This window comes from Periplaneta americana, chromosome 14 (genome assembly GCF_040183065.1).
Source record: "Periplaneta americana isolate PAMFEO1 chromosome 14, P.americana_PAMFEO1_priV1, whole genome shotgun sequence".
Classification (NCBI taxonomy): Eukaryota; Metazoa; Arthropoda; class Insecta; order Blattodea; family Blattidae; genus Periplaneta; species Periplaneta americana.
In genome coordinates this window covers 152,168,099-152,184,814 of record NC_091130.1, presented here as the reverse complement: position 1 = coordinate 152,184,814, position 16,716 = coordinate 152,168,099, and the positions used below count along the sequence as shown (strand labels likewise).

General features: G+C 36.4%; 1 protein-coding gene across 1 annotated transcript; it reads right to left on the bottom strand.

Annotated features, from left to right (window-relative positions):
* Positions 1–357: 357 nt before the first annotated feature.
* On the bottom strand, positions 358–16,191 carry LOC138712991 (uncharacterized). The gene is made up of 2 exons (XM_069844671.1): positions 16,056–16,191; positions 358–2,756 (listed from the first exon to the last, which is right to left on the bottom strand). The coding sequence occupies exon 2, from the start codon at positions 2,741–2,743 to the stop codon at positions 1,322–1,324; it is 1,422 nt and encodes a 473-aa protein (XP_069700772.1). The 5' UTR covers positions 2,744–2,756; positions 16,056–16,191; the 3' UTR covers positions 358–1,321.
* Between the last annotated feature and the right edge of the window lie 525 nt (positions 16,192–16,716).

Below are 16,716 nucleotides of genomic sequence, written 5' to 3'. Positions count from 1 at the left end.
TATAAATATATATATATATATATATATATATATATATATATATATATATATATATATACAGGGTGGAAGTGAAACAGCCTTGCAGATTTCCAGAGCGAAAAGCTCACGTTGTATGTAACAAAAAACTTTAATATCATATTAGTCAAAAGTTCAAAGTTTTTTTTTTCCAGAAAAAAGAATGTTTTTTTTTTCTCAAATGTTTAACAATCTCGTATTCGATAACTACTGCGAGTAGGATCATGATGTTTGTCCATATCGATAGGAAATCTAGTAAAGAATAATTTATCCCTCTGGCGTATTTCAATAGCGTGGACGGTTTTCGTGTAAATTTAATTTAAAAAACAAGGTTATTTCACTTCCACCCTGTATATATCATTTGATTTTCCCTTTAGAGAAGAGCAATTACAATTATTCTTAAATCATAAAGCTAAAAGAGAACAATTTTATCACCAGGAACTCTCAACTTTATTTCAAAATCTTTATCAAAAAAGAATACATATCTTACATGACAAAAATACATTTTCATACACAATCTCAAAGAAAACTGTAACACATAACTTTACAAGAAATATTTTTAATAATAATGACAATAATAATAATAATGGAAATAATAATAATAATCATCATCATCATCTTGTTCGCAAGCTCAGAGGCGACAAAGTCTTACAAGCTGCACAACAAAATTCACAAGAGTTCAACGATCATCCAAACAGCACCAGTATAACGTATAGTTAGCATTATGAAAGCTCAATGAGTGACAATAGTCCAAGACAAGATGTCTATGACCAAGTCGTTACAGCGCGAAAAACAAGTAACTTGAAATATAAATATTTCTAGTGTCACAAAAAGTTTGAGATGATACATAACTAAAATATTATATGTAATATTACAATATTCTTGGTACAGAGAGGGAAATATTGAACACACTAAAATAACATTAAATATAATACAGTAACAAGTTCAATGAAGAATATTCTCTTATGAGATTGCTGAAATAAGAATATTTTCCACAAAAAGTATGGCTCTGCTGTTATTGTAACATCTCTAAAATTAATTACACTACATCTCTTATGATAAAAAGTGTATATTTAACGAACAGGAGATGAATTTACACTGTAATTGTTCTTAATGTATCAATTTTTATTCAAATATAATTTCTGCTTACAGAACGAAGATGAGGAAAAGAATCGTCTGAAACATTTACCCCAGAAGTCGAACCAAAAAGTTGGGAACACTGTATTTTATCAATAGGTTTATCATCAGGTCTAACCCACAAACAAGATCTCCATTCTCACAGAGGACTACTTTGTTTCTGTTCACTTTACTCACTGAAATTGTGAAAATGCATCATGCAACACTTAAGAGGCCTAATCTGCACCCCTACACAGTCCTTATACATAGTCTTCAAATCCTCGGGCATGTCTTCGGACGCGGACACAAAGCACTGTGCCATTGTGGAGCAATTGCTTGTGATGAGCGGAAAAGTGTGAGGATATATGAATCCAATCGGTGAGCACATAAACAAATTCTCTAAATACTCCATCAGGTGAAGTGATTTACCGAAAACAGTGACAAAAGAAGGATTTGCGTAATACTCGACACCTGTAATTAACTTCAAATTTACGAGTTTTGGAGTGGCTGACAAGAGATTACAGATTGAAATTAATTCAATGGCCCAGATACTAAGGCAGCACAGGTGATGAAAGGACTCTGTCAGTTTCGAGCACTTCAAAGTTGTTGCCTTGATCACGAGCTTCTCTAGACGAGGACAGTTTCTGGGCAAATCTTGCACCTCTAAGTAATTCACTGCCAGTCTCAAAACCTTTAGATTTGGCAATTGTGGTACAGATATCAACGCGAGCCCGGAAACTTCAAGCTCCTCTAAACCTTTCAGCAGGTGTAGGGTATCGAGCCGATACTCTTTCGCAGGAAAATTCATGTTGAGGCTGAGGCGGCGAAGACCATGAAAAAAGCAAGGAAGTGACATGACCTGTGATGCTTCCGCAATGCTTAATCCGAATCCTTGCAGTCGATGCAAACTTTTCCCGGATCTCTCTAACAAACATTTATAACCCATCAGATTTATTCCTGTCCTGGAGATATTCAGACTTTGCAGGTACGGGAATTTTAAAATTCTATCAGTGCTCATGTTTGTAACAGCTTTGGATTCACTCACGTCCAGATGTACTAATCCAGGTGAATATTTGACAAGAGTATTAATTATCTCATCACTACAGTACACAGGCAGAGTAAAACACCTCAAGTTCATCAAAGAACACAAACACTTCGGTATTAAGTGTTTAAATGAATCGTAAATTTGTACATCTCTCACACAAAATCTCAAAATCTGGAGCTCAGGGAGTGTTTCAATTTGATTTAGAACAATATTCGAAATATGTTTCCATTTACCAGTCACATCAAGTTTGGTAACCTGGGGATGTAGTATTGCTTTAACAAAGTTTTGGAAAACATTCTTGCACGATGAAGAACTGATGGCATCCTGGATGTCATGGTAGCGACTGTCCAAGTAATTGAGGGTTTCTGAAGTGACACAGTTGGCCAAGGTGTAGGGTACTGTGTCGTGGATGATGCCCCTCACACGCTGGCATACCCCAAGTGCATCCTTCTCTGATGCTGCGGCGCGGCCAGAATTCAAAAGGCGGACACAAATATCTACCAGACACTTGACGAAGATCTGCAGGCACTGCCTCTCCAGACGAATAGGCTGATTGTAGACAGGCATTTCATACACAGTTCTGTACAAAAACAAAATTTACTGCTTAAAAAGCTTATATTTTACAGTCTATTTCAACATGGAGAAGTAAACATATTTCACTGTTTCTTATGTTCACTTTAACAATTGATTAAAACTTTAAAACTTTCTACAATTAAGAACGTCAAAAGTATTACACTTTTCAAAAAAAGGTAATGTACCTTTATGACGAGCCAGTGGGATGTCATCTTCAGTGTCCTTCGAACTACTGCTGCTCTATTGATTTTGATTTCTGGGTTTGCTTTCGTCACTGGTGGAGCTGGGAGTAATTATAATATTGTGTATTAAGTATATGCTTTGGGTATGTTATTGTGTGTTTGCATATTTCGTATTGTTCTAACATATTTAACTGTGGCCTTTTTTATGTGATGTGTAGTATTTCCATATGATTCTATGTTATTGTAGTCGTCATTGTTATTAGCAATATGATCTGCGTAATTTGATGTGATGTATGGTTTAGTTATACGAGGCGCATCCAGAAAGTAAGTTTCCCTATTAAAAAAAAGAACACACACTTTCAGAAAAACATTTATTAGCAACAGGTACAGCAATGTTTCAGCTATTTTTCAACATAGGTACCATCAGAATTGAGACACTTGTATTGTGGGATCAGCTTTTGTATCCCTCTGTCGTAGAACTCTGCCGCCTGTGAATGGAACCAGCGTGTGACAGACGTCTTCAGCTCTTCGTCGTTGCCAAAACGCTCACCGGAGGACAGGAATTTCTTGAGGTGCAAGAAAACGTGAAAATCGGTGGGAGCAAGATCAGGATTTTAGGGTGGATGATCAAACAACTCCCAGCCAAATTCCGTCAAAACAGCTGCTGTGCGCCGAGCCGTATGTGGACGAGCATTGTCATGGAGGAGCACAACACCTGCAATAAGCATTCCACGCCTCTTGTTTTGAATGGCACGTCGCAATTTTCGCAGTGTTTCACAGTAACGGTCAGCGTTCACTGTTTCACCTCTTGGAAGGAAGTCAATGAGCAGAATGCCCTTCCTGTCCCAGAACACCGTGTACATCACTTTCCGTACCGACAGCGTCTGTTTGAATTTCGTCCTGACCGGAGATCCACTATGCCGCCAATGCATTGACTGCTGCTTGGTTTCCGGGATGAAGTGCGAAATCCAAGTCTCATCGCCCGTGACGATCCTGTCGAGGAACTCGTCGCCGTCATCGTGATACCGATGCAGAAATGTCAGTACTGCTTCTAAACGTTGCATTTTGTGTTCGGGTGTCAGGTTTTTCGGCACCCACCTGGCACACACTTTTTTGAACAGCAGGTGCTTAGTGACAATCTCATGCAGCAAGGATCGCGATATCTGCGGAAAATGGCTGCTCAGCTCCGTAATCGTGAAGCGACGGTTCTCCATGATGCACTGCCGCACCAGCTCAACACGATCATCACTGATGAGGGACGGTCGCCCACTGCTCTCTTCATCATGGACACTTTGACGACCTTCGGAAATTGCCTACACCAGCGACGCACCATCTGATTACTCATGATTTTCGGCCCATAGACCTGACAGAGCTGCCGATGAATTTCAATTGGCGCAATGCTTTGTGCATTAAAGAACTTTATCACCGACCGAACCTCGCAGGCGGCGGGAGAAGGAATAAGAGATTCCATTTCGGACCACTGCTGCCACGCTACTGGCACCAGGCGGGACCTGTCCGGCTGGCATATGATTGATACGTCACAGATCTGTTACGCATGCGCAATTGAGACGGCTAATTACGTTTACTTTCAAGGGGAAAAAATCGGGAAACTTACTTTCTGGATGCGCCTCGTATAATACACGTCACACGAACCAATCTCCATCATAAGAACATACCCCCACACCCCTCAATGACGCGGAAATCAAGACCAACTGGAGCAGCAGCAGTTCGAAAGACACTGAAGATGACACCAAAACGGTGATGAAACGGGGCCCGTCTGTCATAAGTTACATTATCTTTGAATAAATTGAATTATAACACAATTATTTCTCATTATTTATATTCCTAACAATAGCAGTAATTAAGTTAAATATAAGCCCTATTATTTTATTATAATTATAATTATTATTGTTTTCTATAACATATTTCTATTATTATTTCCACGAACTATTTTCTTTCATTGGCATTAATTTTCACAATTTAACGTTGGCACCTCTGGTCGAGTGGACCAGGAAGGAGAAATATGAAAATAAATCCGAAAATGGGAAAGCTCCTGTACCATTGTTATTGTCTCATAATGTTCAAATAAACATACATATTCATTCAGCTGACTATAATCTACAGTAATGTATCATTTTATAATGCTATATTAATTCTTACCTCAAATATAAAATGTTTCTTCAGGAGCCGACACAAGACAAAGAAAAACTTACTGGCCAACTGAACAAAAGCTTCTGCAGTCTACTGCTTCTATTCAAAAGTCAATAGAATTGAAAAGAAGACATCTCCTGGCATCTGTTAGATATTAAAAAAACTTAAAAGTCAGAGACCACAACTCCATAATAGTCAATTGAAAATTTATCACGGGATTAGGGGTATCACGGAATTAGGCATCTTTACCCTACTGCAGAGATGGGCATCGTGTCTCACTTGAGAATTTGTGCCTCACTGACCTTCACAGAGCTTATCGCTCTGAGTGACATCATTTTCACAGTCCCCGTTCCTCCCTCACGTAGCTCCTAGGCGTGAGCAGGTTCTATATCAGTTTCATAAGCAATATCAGTGGTGGCATAATGGCATTATCAAAGCAGTGTGTACGCGTTAGAAAACGGTTATTTCATGAGAAATGGAAGGAAGAGTTTTTTTACTGTTTAGAAGGGGAGAACAAACGACGTATGTTATGCTCGAAAATCCTATTAGGCATTAATAAATTTAATATACAACGACATTACTCCTTATGTCATAAAGAACATGCTGAATTAGAAGGTAAGACAAATTAAATGTTATTTTTCGTACTATTCCGAAGAAAATTTATGACCTTAACATTTGCATAGTATACTAAATACGACATTATACCTTAAACACGTTGCATTAAAAGGTAGCCTACGAGGAATTAAATGTTGTTTGTACGTATTATTTCCAAAAGAAATTTATAAAAAAAATATCAAATGTGCGTAGAAAACGAAATATGATTTTCTGAAATTATTTTAGGTCGAGAACGTGCAAATCTATTAAGTAATCTTGAGAAACGTCACAATATTCAAGAAAATAAACGTAGACAACGTGATGGAATATTATTGGCTAGTTACGTAATTTCTCGCCTGATTTAAAGCAATTAAGCTATAGAGAAACAGTAAAGAGGTTTATGATTAAAGCTGCCGAATTAATTTGCCAAATTGAATAAAAGTTTTTGAGTCTCTCACGTTAACCAAGCGCTTTCCTAATAAATCGCCACTGACCGCGTTAGCGATTACGATAAGGTGACGCAGGTCACAGCAGTTCATATTTCCCATCCTACTCTGCAGTCTCCTCTCCTAGTAAACAAACTATTTCAAATCGAGTGCCTCACGTAACCGAAAATTGTGCCCATGTATGCCCTACTGCCTGATAACAGATGTAGCGCCTGAATATAATGCTGGTGAAATGAGTCCGGGATCAAACACCGAAAGTTATCAAACATTTACTCTTATTGGGTAGAGGGAAAACCACGGAAATAACCTCAATCACGTAACTTGTCCCGGCCATGATTCGAACCCGAGTCTCCTCAGTTTACAATCAGACACGTTGACTGTTATAGCTCGCGCGAGAAACGATTACCGAAAACCAATTGTTGCGTTGCTGTCTGTTTTGACGTGTGTATGTAGGCACGCCGAGGGGGGAGAGGTCCGAGCCGATAGAAGTACTGTCTCTTCCAAGAAGATGAACAAATGAGGACATCGCTGTGGAAATAAAGAGCGTAGCAAGAGAAAAATTCAAAGCTAATTAAACGCGCAACATATGTTTACGAATGAAATAATAATACCGTGCGATACAAGACACGTATTCACATGCAATGGAACAAACTAAAGTCGTAATGTAACTATCACAACGCAAGACTGATACTATCGATGTCATTTCTCTTCCGACTGTACTCTTGAATATCATTCAAGCTATCTCGTGACCTTTCCTCTCGCCTGCTCTTCCTTATCGCAGTGTTTGATTCGCATTCCTTCCGTCGGTAATCCGTGGTTGCGAGACCTATAGTTCAGAGAGATTGACTACATAATATTAGTACTAAGTAGTACAGGGACATCATTTTATTTTTACTTCAATTTTTATTGTACCTGAGTTTTTGAATGTACTTCACTCCCACCCCTTCTACTAATGAAGTTCAACCGTCCTCCATACAGATCCATAGTAGCCTTACGGTCACAGTAAACAGTACGTTCCAAAAATATGTTCACGTTTTCCAGTGACGAAAGAGCTTTCAATATTGAATCATTTTCGCACAGGTACTGTCGTCCATTTGCCTACGTCGTATCCCGGTTTCCCCCACCAGCTTTTATTCGCCAGCTAGTGGCTGGGCTGTCTTAGCTCTTTTCTGAGAACATTAATTTCTGTTAGGAATTGGACGTCTACGTAAAATTATACAATTGTTTAAAATGACTTAAATAAAAGGGCCTCGTTAAGTAATTAATTGTCCCGTGATTTCCTCCCTTTCTACGACCCTACGATATAACCACTTGGACGGACAGTAGATAGTATGTCTGAGTAATTTTATCTTTTCGGATTGGGCAGAAGTGAAGATTGAATTTACAGTACGTAAGGTACTCTTTTATAGAGTAGGTACAGAATTATTTCAACATGAGTTGCTAGTACGAAGAACAAAACTGGTAATTGGGATTAGGTACAATAATCTATAGTGCGATAATTTGGACATTAGAACTGAAGCCTGTATCGAAATGAACGGCCACCATTTTAAAAAATGTTTTTAAATATCCATATTATGATTATATTATTTTTCAATTTAACTTCATTCTCTATATTGTACGCTAATGTGCTGTAGACAGAATAATATACACTGCATAATGAATACGTCCGCATGGACAGCTCAGTTCGTGAGTAAAAACACTCATTGTTAATACTGTACTGTATTTTGATTAAACAAAACCTAATGAATATAATCAAACTCAAAAGCGCAATATTTCCTAGTTTACGTAAATGGATTAACTACTTTTCTTCCCTCCTATACCTAGTAAAGTGATTTGTTTGTATATTACGCCAGTATCATCGAACTCCAGTCGAGGAAGGGGGTAGCAAACGGCGTTGATCCAGAGGTATAGGCAAGTTAATATTAAAAATGTTAGTAAAAATAAAATGATGTCCCTGTAGTAGTAATAAACTGTGAAAAGTCTTAGCACTATACACCAATGAATTGTGTCGCTGCTATGCTAGTAAATCCAATATCACTACGAAAACAATACAAATACAATAACAACGATAAGAAAATGTTTCACCGACGAATATTTCATTATAGCCTACAGATGATTAAAACCATAATAATGATTATAAGACGATTGTAACATCTGCTTTCGAAAAATGACAGTGCTGTATCTCAGTGGCAGAAAAAACTGCCAACAATATGTAGGTGTAACACATCGTCATCGCCATGTAGTGGCAGAAAACTGAAATGGTAGGATCAGTGTTGCCAACTCAGAATTCCATTTACCGCTGCACAAGCTTAAAAAACCCGCAAAACTGTAGTTAAAAAAACTCCAGAAATTTCTTAACACATCACTTCCAAATTTGAAATACAAACTATACCGGAGAGAATTTTTCTCCGTTCCATCACTCTTTCATCATATGATGACGCAGAATATCTGCATGGAAATATCATATGTACTTCGGTACATCAAAATATATATGATATGCGTAATAAATCACTTTGTGATTTAAGACAGCGCCCATACCGTCGGATCCCGGCCAACCAATCACTCATTCGAGTGCACCTCAACACATGTATGGACTTCGGTCCTGCGTTCATAGACATCTATGACGTAGTGCAGAGGTCGGCCACTAGAGGGAACCCAAGAGATGGAGCTTAATCTGAGACGATTCTAACCGGCGTCGGGGTTGTATCCGGCGTGGCTTAGTGGATAAAGCATCAGCACGTAGAGCTGAAAACCCGGGTTCAAATCCCGGCGCCGGAGAGAATTTTTCTCCGTTCCATCACTCTTTCATCATATGATGACGCAGAATATCTGCATGGAAATATCATATGTACTTCGGTACATCAAAATATATATAAACTATACAGTTTTAGCAACTGAAGAATGTTATATAAATATAGATTCATTTATGGAAAGTGTCACTTTGTAGGCTCTATATGTTTTATCCAAAATCGTCTTCATATTCGTACAGAGTTTTACGCGGCATATTTCTTCAAAATTGAATGAAGTAGATCAAAAATATTATTATAATGGAACTTCGGAAATAATAATCACATTCACAATCCCACCAGTCGGTTCGAAATTTGATTTCACACGACATTATGAGCAGGAGACGTCCTGTCAACAATGAGTCTGGTTTTTAGTTTTAAGTATATGTTACATGAACTCTAATGGGGAATGATACATTAATTAATATATCATATATCATAAACAAAAATAATAATTTTGTTCAGTAACTATTCTTCATGATTAAATACATCAATTCATTTACAGAAACAATCCATACATTAGATAAGTGTTTAACGAATGCTGCATACCTTATTTGTATACATCAACAATGGACGAGGCAGGAAATGGACGTGGTTGCACCAAATCGAGTTAACATAAAACGTTGATACTTTATACTCGCACAATGAAAAAGTGAGATCATACTGTACTAAATCCTGCTTTATGATAACTAACATTGTTGTCCGCAAGTGCATATAAAACAATTATAACATCTTTACAGAAAAAAAACTTAAAAATATAATTTCCCCCAGCCGGAATCATCAAAAACGCTAAATAAATAGCTAGCTGCTGAAGGTAAAATTCTGTAGCTGACCATAGTCCTGAAAACACCAGATTTAGCTACAAAACCTCTGACTTGGCAACACTGGGTAGGATTTCCTGCCACTTATATGGGTCTGAAAACATGTAGCACTTTTCTCTAGTAAATAATTTAAAAATGGGATCTCATTGTTGCAATATGAAACTGCTTCGTTAGTTTTATTAGCTTACCTCTTTATCACAGTCTAGTATATACAGTCACGAAGCTTGAGTTGTGAGGGTACTAGGAACAATAGACTGTGTAGGTATTATTCCACAGGTCTGTGATGAGGCGACAGTAGCGATCCTAGTGGTTAGCAACTATCTATGGATGCATATTTACTATGCATTGAGCTTCGTGACTGTATATACTAGACTGTGTCTTAATTGCAACAATCACAATATACTATTTTCACATCAGACAAAACACGTACGTCATCTCTAATCCAGTGTGTTGTTGATGAAGATCAGACTCCATTACACATACCCAGCGTTGCCATATGTACGAGAATTCTAGTGGACATACCAGATTTCTTACCTTTGTACGAAGGAAACCTCTCCTTGTACGCAAAATGTATGAGAATTGTAATATTACATTCTTTTTGAACGTATAACGTTTATATTCCAGTCACGCTAATATAAAATAAATGAAAGGAATGTAAATGCTAATTCCATTACGGTAGGGGATAGAAAAATCTATACTAATAATAAATCTGTAGCCGAAATTTTTCTGGTAATTTTCGATTTTCCAAAAATAATTGGTCCTAACATATATAATTAACCACCCTGAAATCGAAAATCGCTTTTTTTATTTTTGTTTGCAACGCAGAACTGCACGCATTGTATTCTTCACCTGACATAATTAGGAACATTAAATCCAGACACTTGAGATTGGCAGGGCATGTAGCACGTATGGGCGAATCCAGAAATGCATATAGAGTGTTAGTTGGGAGGCCGGCGGGAAAAAGACCTTTGGGGAGGCCTAGACGTAAATGGGAAGATAATATTAAAAAGGATTTGAGGGAGATGGGATATGATGGTAGAGACTGGATTAATCTTGCTCAGGATAGGGATCAATGGCGGGCTTATGTGAGGGCGGCAATGAACCTCCGGGTTCCTTAAAAGCCAATAAGTAAGTAAGTAAGTAAGTATGTCTGTCTGGTTGTTTGTTACCTTTTCACGCGATAATGGCTGAAATGATTTATATGAAAATTGGAATATAAATTAAGTTCGTTGTAACTTAGATTTTAGGCTATATGGCATTCAAAATACTTTATTTAAAAGGGGGGTTATAATGGGGCCAGAATTAAATAAATCGAAATATCTCGCTTATTATTGATTTTTGTAAAAAATGTTACTTAACAAACGTTTCTTTAAAAACGATTTCCGATAAGTTTTATTCTATGCAAAAGTTTGATAGGACTGATATTTAAGGATATACAAGACTTTCAAAATAACAATACAATACATTTTCACCGCCTCAGATTATAGCGTTGTTGTTCCTGCAGTAATTCCTATGTGCAAAATATAATATTTTTGAGCAGGAAGAAAAAACACATTTATTCATTCTATGGCAATGGTACATAGGAGATCGTGAATTTTTACATTTTCGAAAGAAAGAAATATATTTACATATCACTGTTTATGTTGTATCACTATTTATGTTATTTGAAGGGTTCAGAACCATAGAGGGCCAAGCGCCATTTACTGAAGCCGTAGAAAACAATGATTAAAATTGAGTTATTACCATAATTCAATGGAAACATATAGCAAGTAATATAAAGTTTACACATTAAAACTAAATTATATGTCAATCTTCATTAAACTACGGTTGCATGTAATAACAAATAAGAAACATGTTAAAGGAATTGTCATTGCACTAAATGAGTGTCTCTGGAGCAAAATGATCGCATTTTAATTATTTAAATACAATTTAAATTAAGTAACATATTAAACGATTTTTCCTTCTAACAAACACGAATGTTCCCTGGATCAAACGTCCTATTTTAATTATGTAATTACTTTATATTTATTTCTAACAGGTGCAGCGGAGCGCACGGGTACGGCTAGTTGATAATAAATTAACATAATACTCAAGTGACAAGGGCAACAGATAACTATTTTAAATCACAGCAATCTGATTAGTGACTGAAGCTAAATTTACAATATTATTAACTCATGAAATTCAAGTCTCAAAATTGCCATCGACGGAAACAATTTTTCTATAGTTTGGCTGATGAATTGTATATGTTCTTAAAATGATTACTAGTCTGTGTAGCTCTACTGATGAATTGTATATAGACCTACTGTAAATTGAATGGTAATATGTATAGCTCAAGTGATGAATTGTTTATGATTATAAATTGAATTAATCTACTTGATATTAATTGCACAAATTTGTATAGCTTAATGAAAGTATGCTACTTTGTATTATATATGTTTGTATAGTTTTGGCCGATGAATTGTATATGCTTTAAATTGAATAGTAATCTATATAGCTCTACTGATAAATTGTTTGTGTTTGTAATTTGAAGTAGTTTGCATGATATGTATTATCAATTTCTGTATATCACAACTGGTTGAATTGTTTATGCCTTAAATTTAATTAAATTGTTTTGTATTATAATATAGCTCAACTTATGAATGATCGTTTCCGTTTGTAAATTTAATAATCTGATTGGCTATGTATTGTATACTTTTAGTAGAGCCATCGATGTAGCTCAGTCGGCAGACTCGCTGGGCTGCTGATCCGGAGCTGCGTTCGGGCTTGGGTTGGATCCCCCTTTGGACTTTGGTTTCTTCCGAGGTTTTCCACAGCCGTGGGACTGAAGCCGGATGGTCTATGGCGAGTCCTTGGCATCAACACCATTGATTTGATTACCCCCTTTGATTTAATTACCTGGTTGGGTTTTTCCGAGGTTTCCCCCACCGAAGAGGCAAATGCCGGGTAATATTTTGGCGAATCCTCGGACCTCATTTCATCTCACTACATCTCGCCAAAATGTAAAAAAAAAAATTGTACAACATTGTAAAAATTGTACAAAATTACTAAATTGTAAAACTATAAAAATTTGTAAAAATTGTAATTGTAATATTGTAAAATGTTGACATGTTCCACATCTTAAAGCTTCATTGCTCATGTAAGATCTATGGAATAAAATAAATGAATGAATGAATGAATGAATGAATTAATCGGTGCAGTAAAAATTTGTTAAGCCTTTTGAAAGGAGTGAGGTGTGAGATTTTAAATGAATGTTAACAATGTGTTACGCAATATTGAAAATATTACTTGTTTCTGTAACTGTTTTTGTCTTTTGGTAGCCACTTCTTAGTAGAGGTGGAATAAAGATTTTCAGAATACTGATAAAAAAAATAGAAAAGAGGCGAAGTCCGAAATTACACATGCCAAACACATACCAAAACGTACACTGCTACACAGTGTGGATGTGTAAGGATGCTGAAGATGAGATCCAGGTTCAATAACAATTAGGTACTGTACTATAGGCCCTAATCTTCTGAGCCTAATTTGTTAAAGCTGGGTACATACAATTTAGTCATTAAAAGGTGCAATTATATTCATTTTATGTTCTCACATTACTTGTATACAAATCTGTGCTGATTTCACCTAGGAATTTTTAATGTGTTATCAAGTAAATATTCGAGAATTTCTATTAAAATATGAGAATTTTTGCCTAGATGGTGCGAGAACTTAATGTTTCAAAATATGTCAACACTGCGCAGAAAACACAGAATAAACATGGCTGGTATCGAAGACGATCAGCTGCCAATAGCCTAGGCTAGGCTCCAAAAGAAACAATTGTAGGCCTACATATAGCCTATAGGCTATTACAACAAGATATAATTTATAGGGATGGTTCTCCAGCTTGGGGGTTGGGCGAAGGGCTAACAACCCATCACCGTAAAAAACAGACTGTTACGAAACTTTCAAATAAGCCTCGGAATGGGACTGATTCTCTGGCACGACCACAGCAAAGGAATAAGTTTTTGAGATTTGTTACTTGGAAATGCCTGTTATTATTCGGTTCAGAAACTTTTATCATCCAGTCTGTTGTCAAAAAATCTGAAAGTTAGAATTTATAAAACAGTTATATTACCGGTTGTTCTTTATGGTTGTGAAACTTGGACTCTCACTTTGAGACAGGAACATAGGTTAAGGGTGTTTGAGAATAAGGTGCTTAGGAAAGTATTTGGGGCTAAGAGGGATGAAGTTACAGGAGAATGGAGAAAGTTATACAACACAGAACTATACGCATTGTATTCTTCACCTGACATAATTAGGAACATTAAATCCAGACGTTTGAGATGGGCAGGGCATGTAGCACGTATGGGCGAATCCAGAAATGCATATGAAGTGTTAGTTGGGAGGCCGGAGGGAAAAAGACCTTTAGGGAGGCCGAGACGTAGATGGGAAGATAATATTAAAATGGATTTGAGGGAGGTGGGATATGATGATAGAGATTGGATTAATCTTGCTCAGTATAGGGACCAATGGCGGGCTTATGTGAGGGCGGCAATGAACCTCCGGGTTCCTTAAAAGCCAGTAAGTAAGTATAATTTATAAGGAAATGACTTGAATTTCTTTACATTCTATAATAAAACATATTTTTAAAAGCTGCACATTTCACCTAAAAACGTAATAGGTTTATTTAATATTCCTGATTATGTAAAATTATAGCTACTTATAGGCCTATAAAAACAGGTTGACTAACTACTATTCATCAAATAGAAGCTACTAGAAAAAGTGATTTTAAACAAAAATTATTGCAGAGCAGAAAAGTATGGAAAGTGCAAATTAATTGACAGTTTACATTCCTTGCGCTATTTTACTTTGATTTCAATTCGTCACAAATAATTAATCAATTTGGTCAATTTCTTTCACTGTAAACATAATATCTTAAAAGCCCTTACAGCATTTGAAATGTGGATATGGGGAAGAACGGAGCGTGTGAAGTGGACAGACAGAATAAGAAATGAAGCTGTGCTGGAAAGAGTGGATGAAGAAAGAATAATGCTGAAACAGATCAGGAAGAGAAAAAGAAATTGGTTGGGTCACCGGCTGAGAAGAAACTGTCTACTGAAAGATGCACTGGAAGGAATGGTGAACGGGAGAAGAGTTCGGGGCAGAAGAAGATATCAGATGATAGACGACATTAAGAATAAGGACCATGCGGAAACTAAGAGGAAGGCAAAAATAGGAAAGATTGGAAAATGATGGGTTTGCAGTGAAAGACCTGCCTTTGGGCAAAAACACTATGAATGAACGGTACCCGCTTTAAAGTCACTTTAAGCACTGTTGTAGCCCGTCCCCACTTGTTCCTAATTACCAACATAACATGCGTAAGGTTCAGGGAGAGTTGCTAGAAAAATGGTCCGTTTTTCTAGTATTGCGTCCTGGACCTCTCGAGTCTCATACGAGGGCCATCCAGAAAGTAAGTTTCCCTGTGGCCGTTTACAGAAGAAAACACAGTTTCATGGAAAGATTTATTGGAAAAAAATGCAAGTGCTGAGCTATTTTTCAACATATTCTCCAATGTAATTGAGACATTTGTGGAACGGAACGACAAATGCCTCAATTACGGTGGGGGATATGTTGAAAAATAGCTCATCAAATTGCTGTAACTTTCCCATTAAGAAATTGTGGTTTTTCCTGTAAACGGCCACGGCGAAACTTACTTTATAGACGCGCCTCGTTCTTTGTAACACGTAAGAGAGTATTTGTGACAGTAAACTAAAAACTATATATATATATATATATATTTATTTATTTATTTATTTCACAGAAGATAACGAAACAAAAGAAAGTAATGCTGTCTTGGGTGTAGCTTTTCTGGAGATTTACGGATGATAATGCTATAATATAATAATAAATTTAGCTTCCCTTATGAAAAGATTGCCAGATTTGGAAAGGGTATTACATAATTTGGAAATACACCTAAAAGGTAAATTGATGTACATTTGAAACTGGTGTTAGATTGTGATGATGATTTAATGGTTAGCCTATGGATTGTAAAAATGATAGCTGCTGCTGATGTTGTTTGTTATGTTTATTGTGTTATAGAGGTTATGACGAAATCATTATAAAGTTTATGCAAACATCTTGCTAATGACGATTGTGTTGTTGAATGAACAGTGATGCTATAACAGTTAAAGCAAAATCAATGTGAGGAGGATGCAACGTTAAAGATACTAATGAATGACGATGCAATGGTCTTGGAGAAATGAGCTATTTTGATGATGCAACAATGATGGCGTTATTAGTGTGCGTGATTTACAATCGTAAACGACGCCCAATGCTGGACACTTACTCACCTTTATTATAATAATTCTGCTAGACCTTCGAGGTTTCCTCTTGGTAAAACTGCATGCAGGGAAAGCTCTCGTTTTCTTACACAATGCACAAGTTACAGCATTCTGATTTCTGCCTCCGCTTCCATTTTAGGTTGCACTTCGCGCCCTCTGGCTCGACGAACTTGCGTTATCAGAGTTACTAGCAGAGTTGCCAACTCATCAAATAAAATGTCCCTATGTTATAGTTTAAAATCACCAGATAATCACTAAAATATGTATGTTACTAAATATTTAACTTATATGGAGGCATTTGTGTTAATATATAAACATTAAAAGAAAACAACTTAAGCATTATTAATAGATTTATTTTTAATATTCCTTCTGAATAATGTTAATTTTCATTATTATTTAAAATACATTTTTTGTTACAGGTAAGTGAATCATAATATTGAGAAACCCCCACATGTTCATTTTTTTACGAAATTTAGTTATATAGGTTGAGTATTATAGGTTGGGGTGGGACTTATAAATCCAATCTTCATCCGTTAATTTTACTACAGACAAAAAGTATTAAAAATTTGTTTAAAAAAGCAGAAAGGTTATTCAACTGAACTGTTGTTTAAGCATTTCAAAGCTTTCAACATTAAACAAATTTAATATTTTATTTTATTAAAATATTTTC

Coding starts and splice junctions, on each gene's coding strand:
- LOC138712991 (XM_069844671.1), bottom strand. CDS start 2,743: ATGCCTGTCTACAATCAGCCTATTCGTCTGGAGAGGCAGTGCCTGCAG.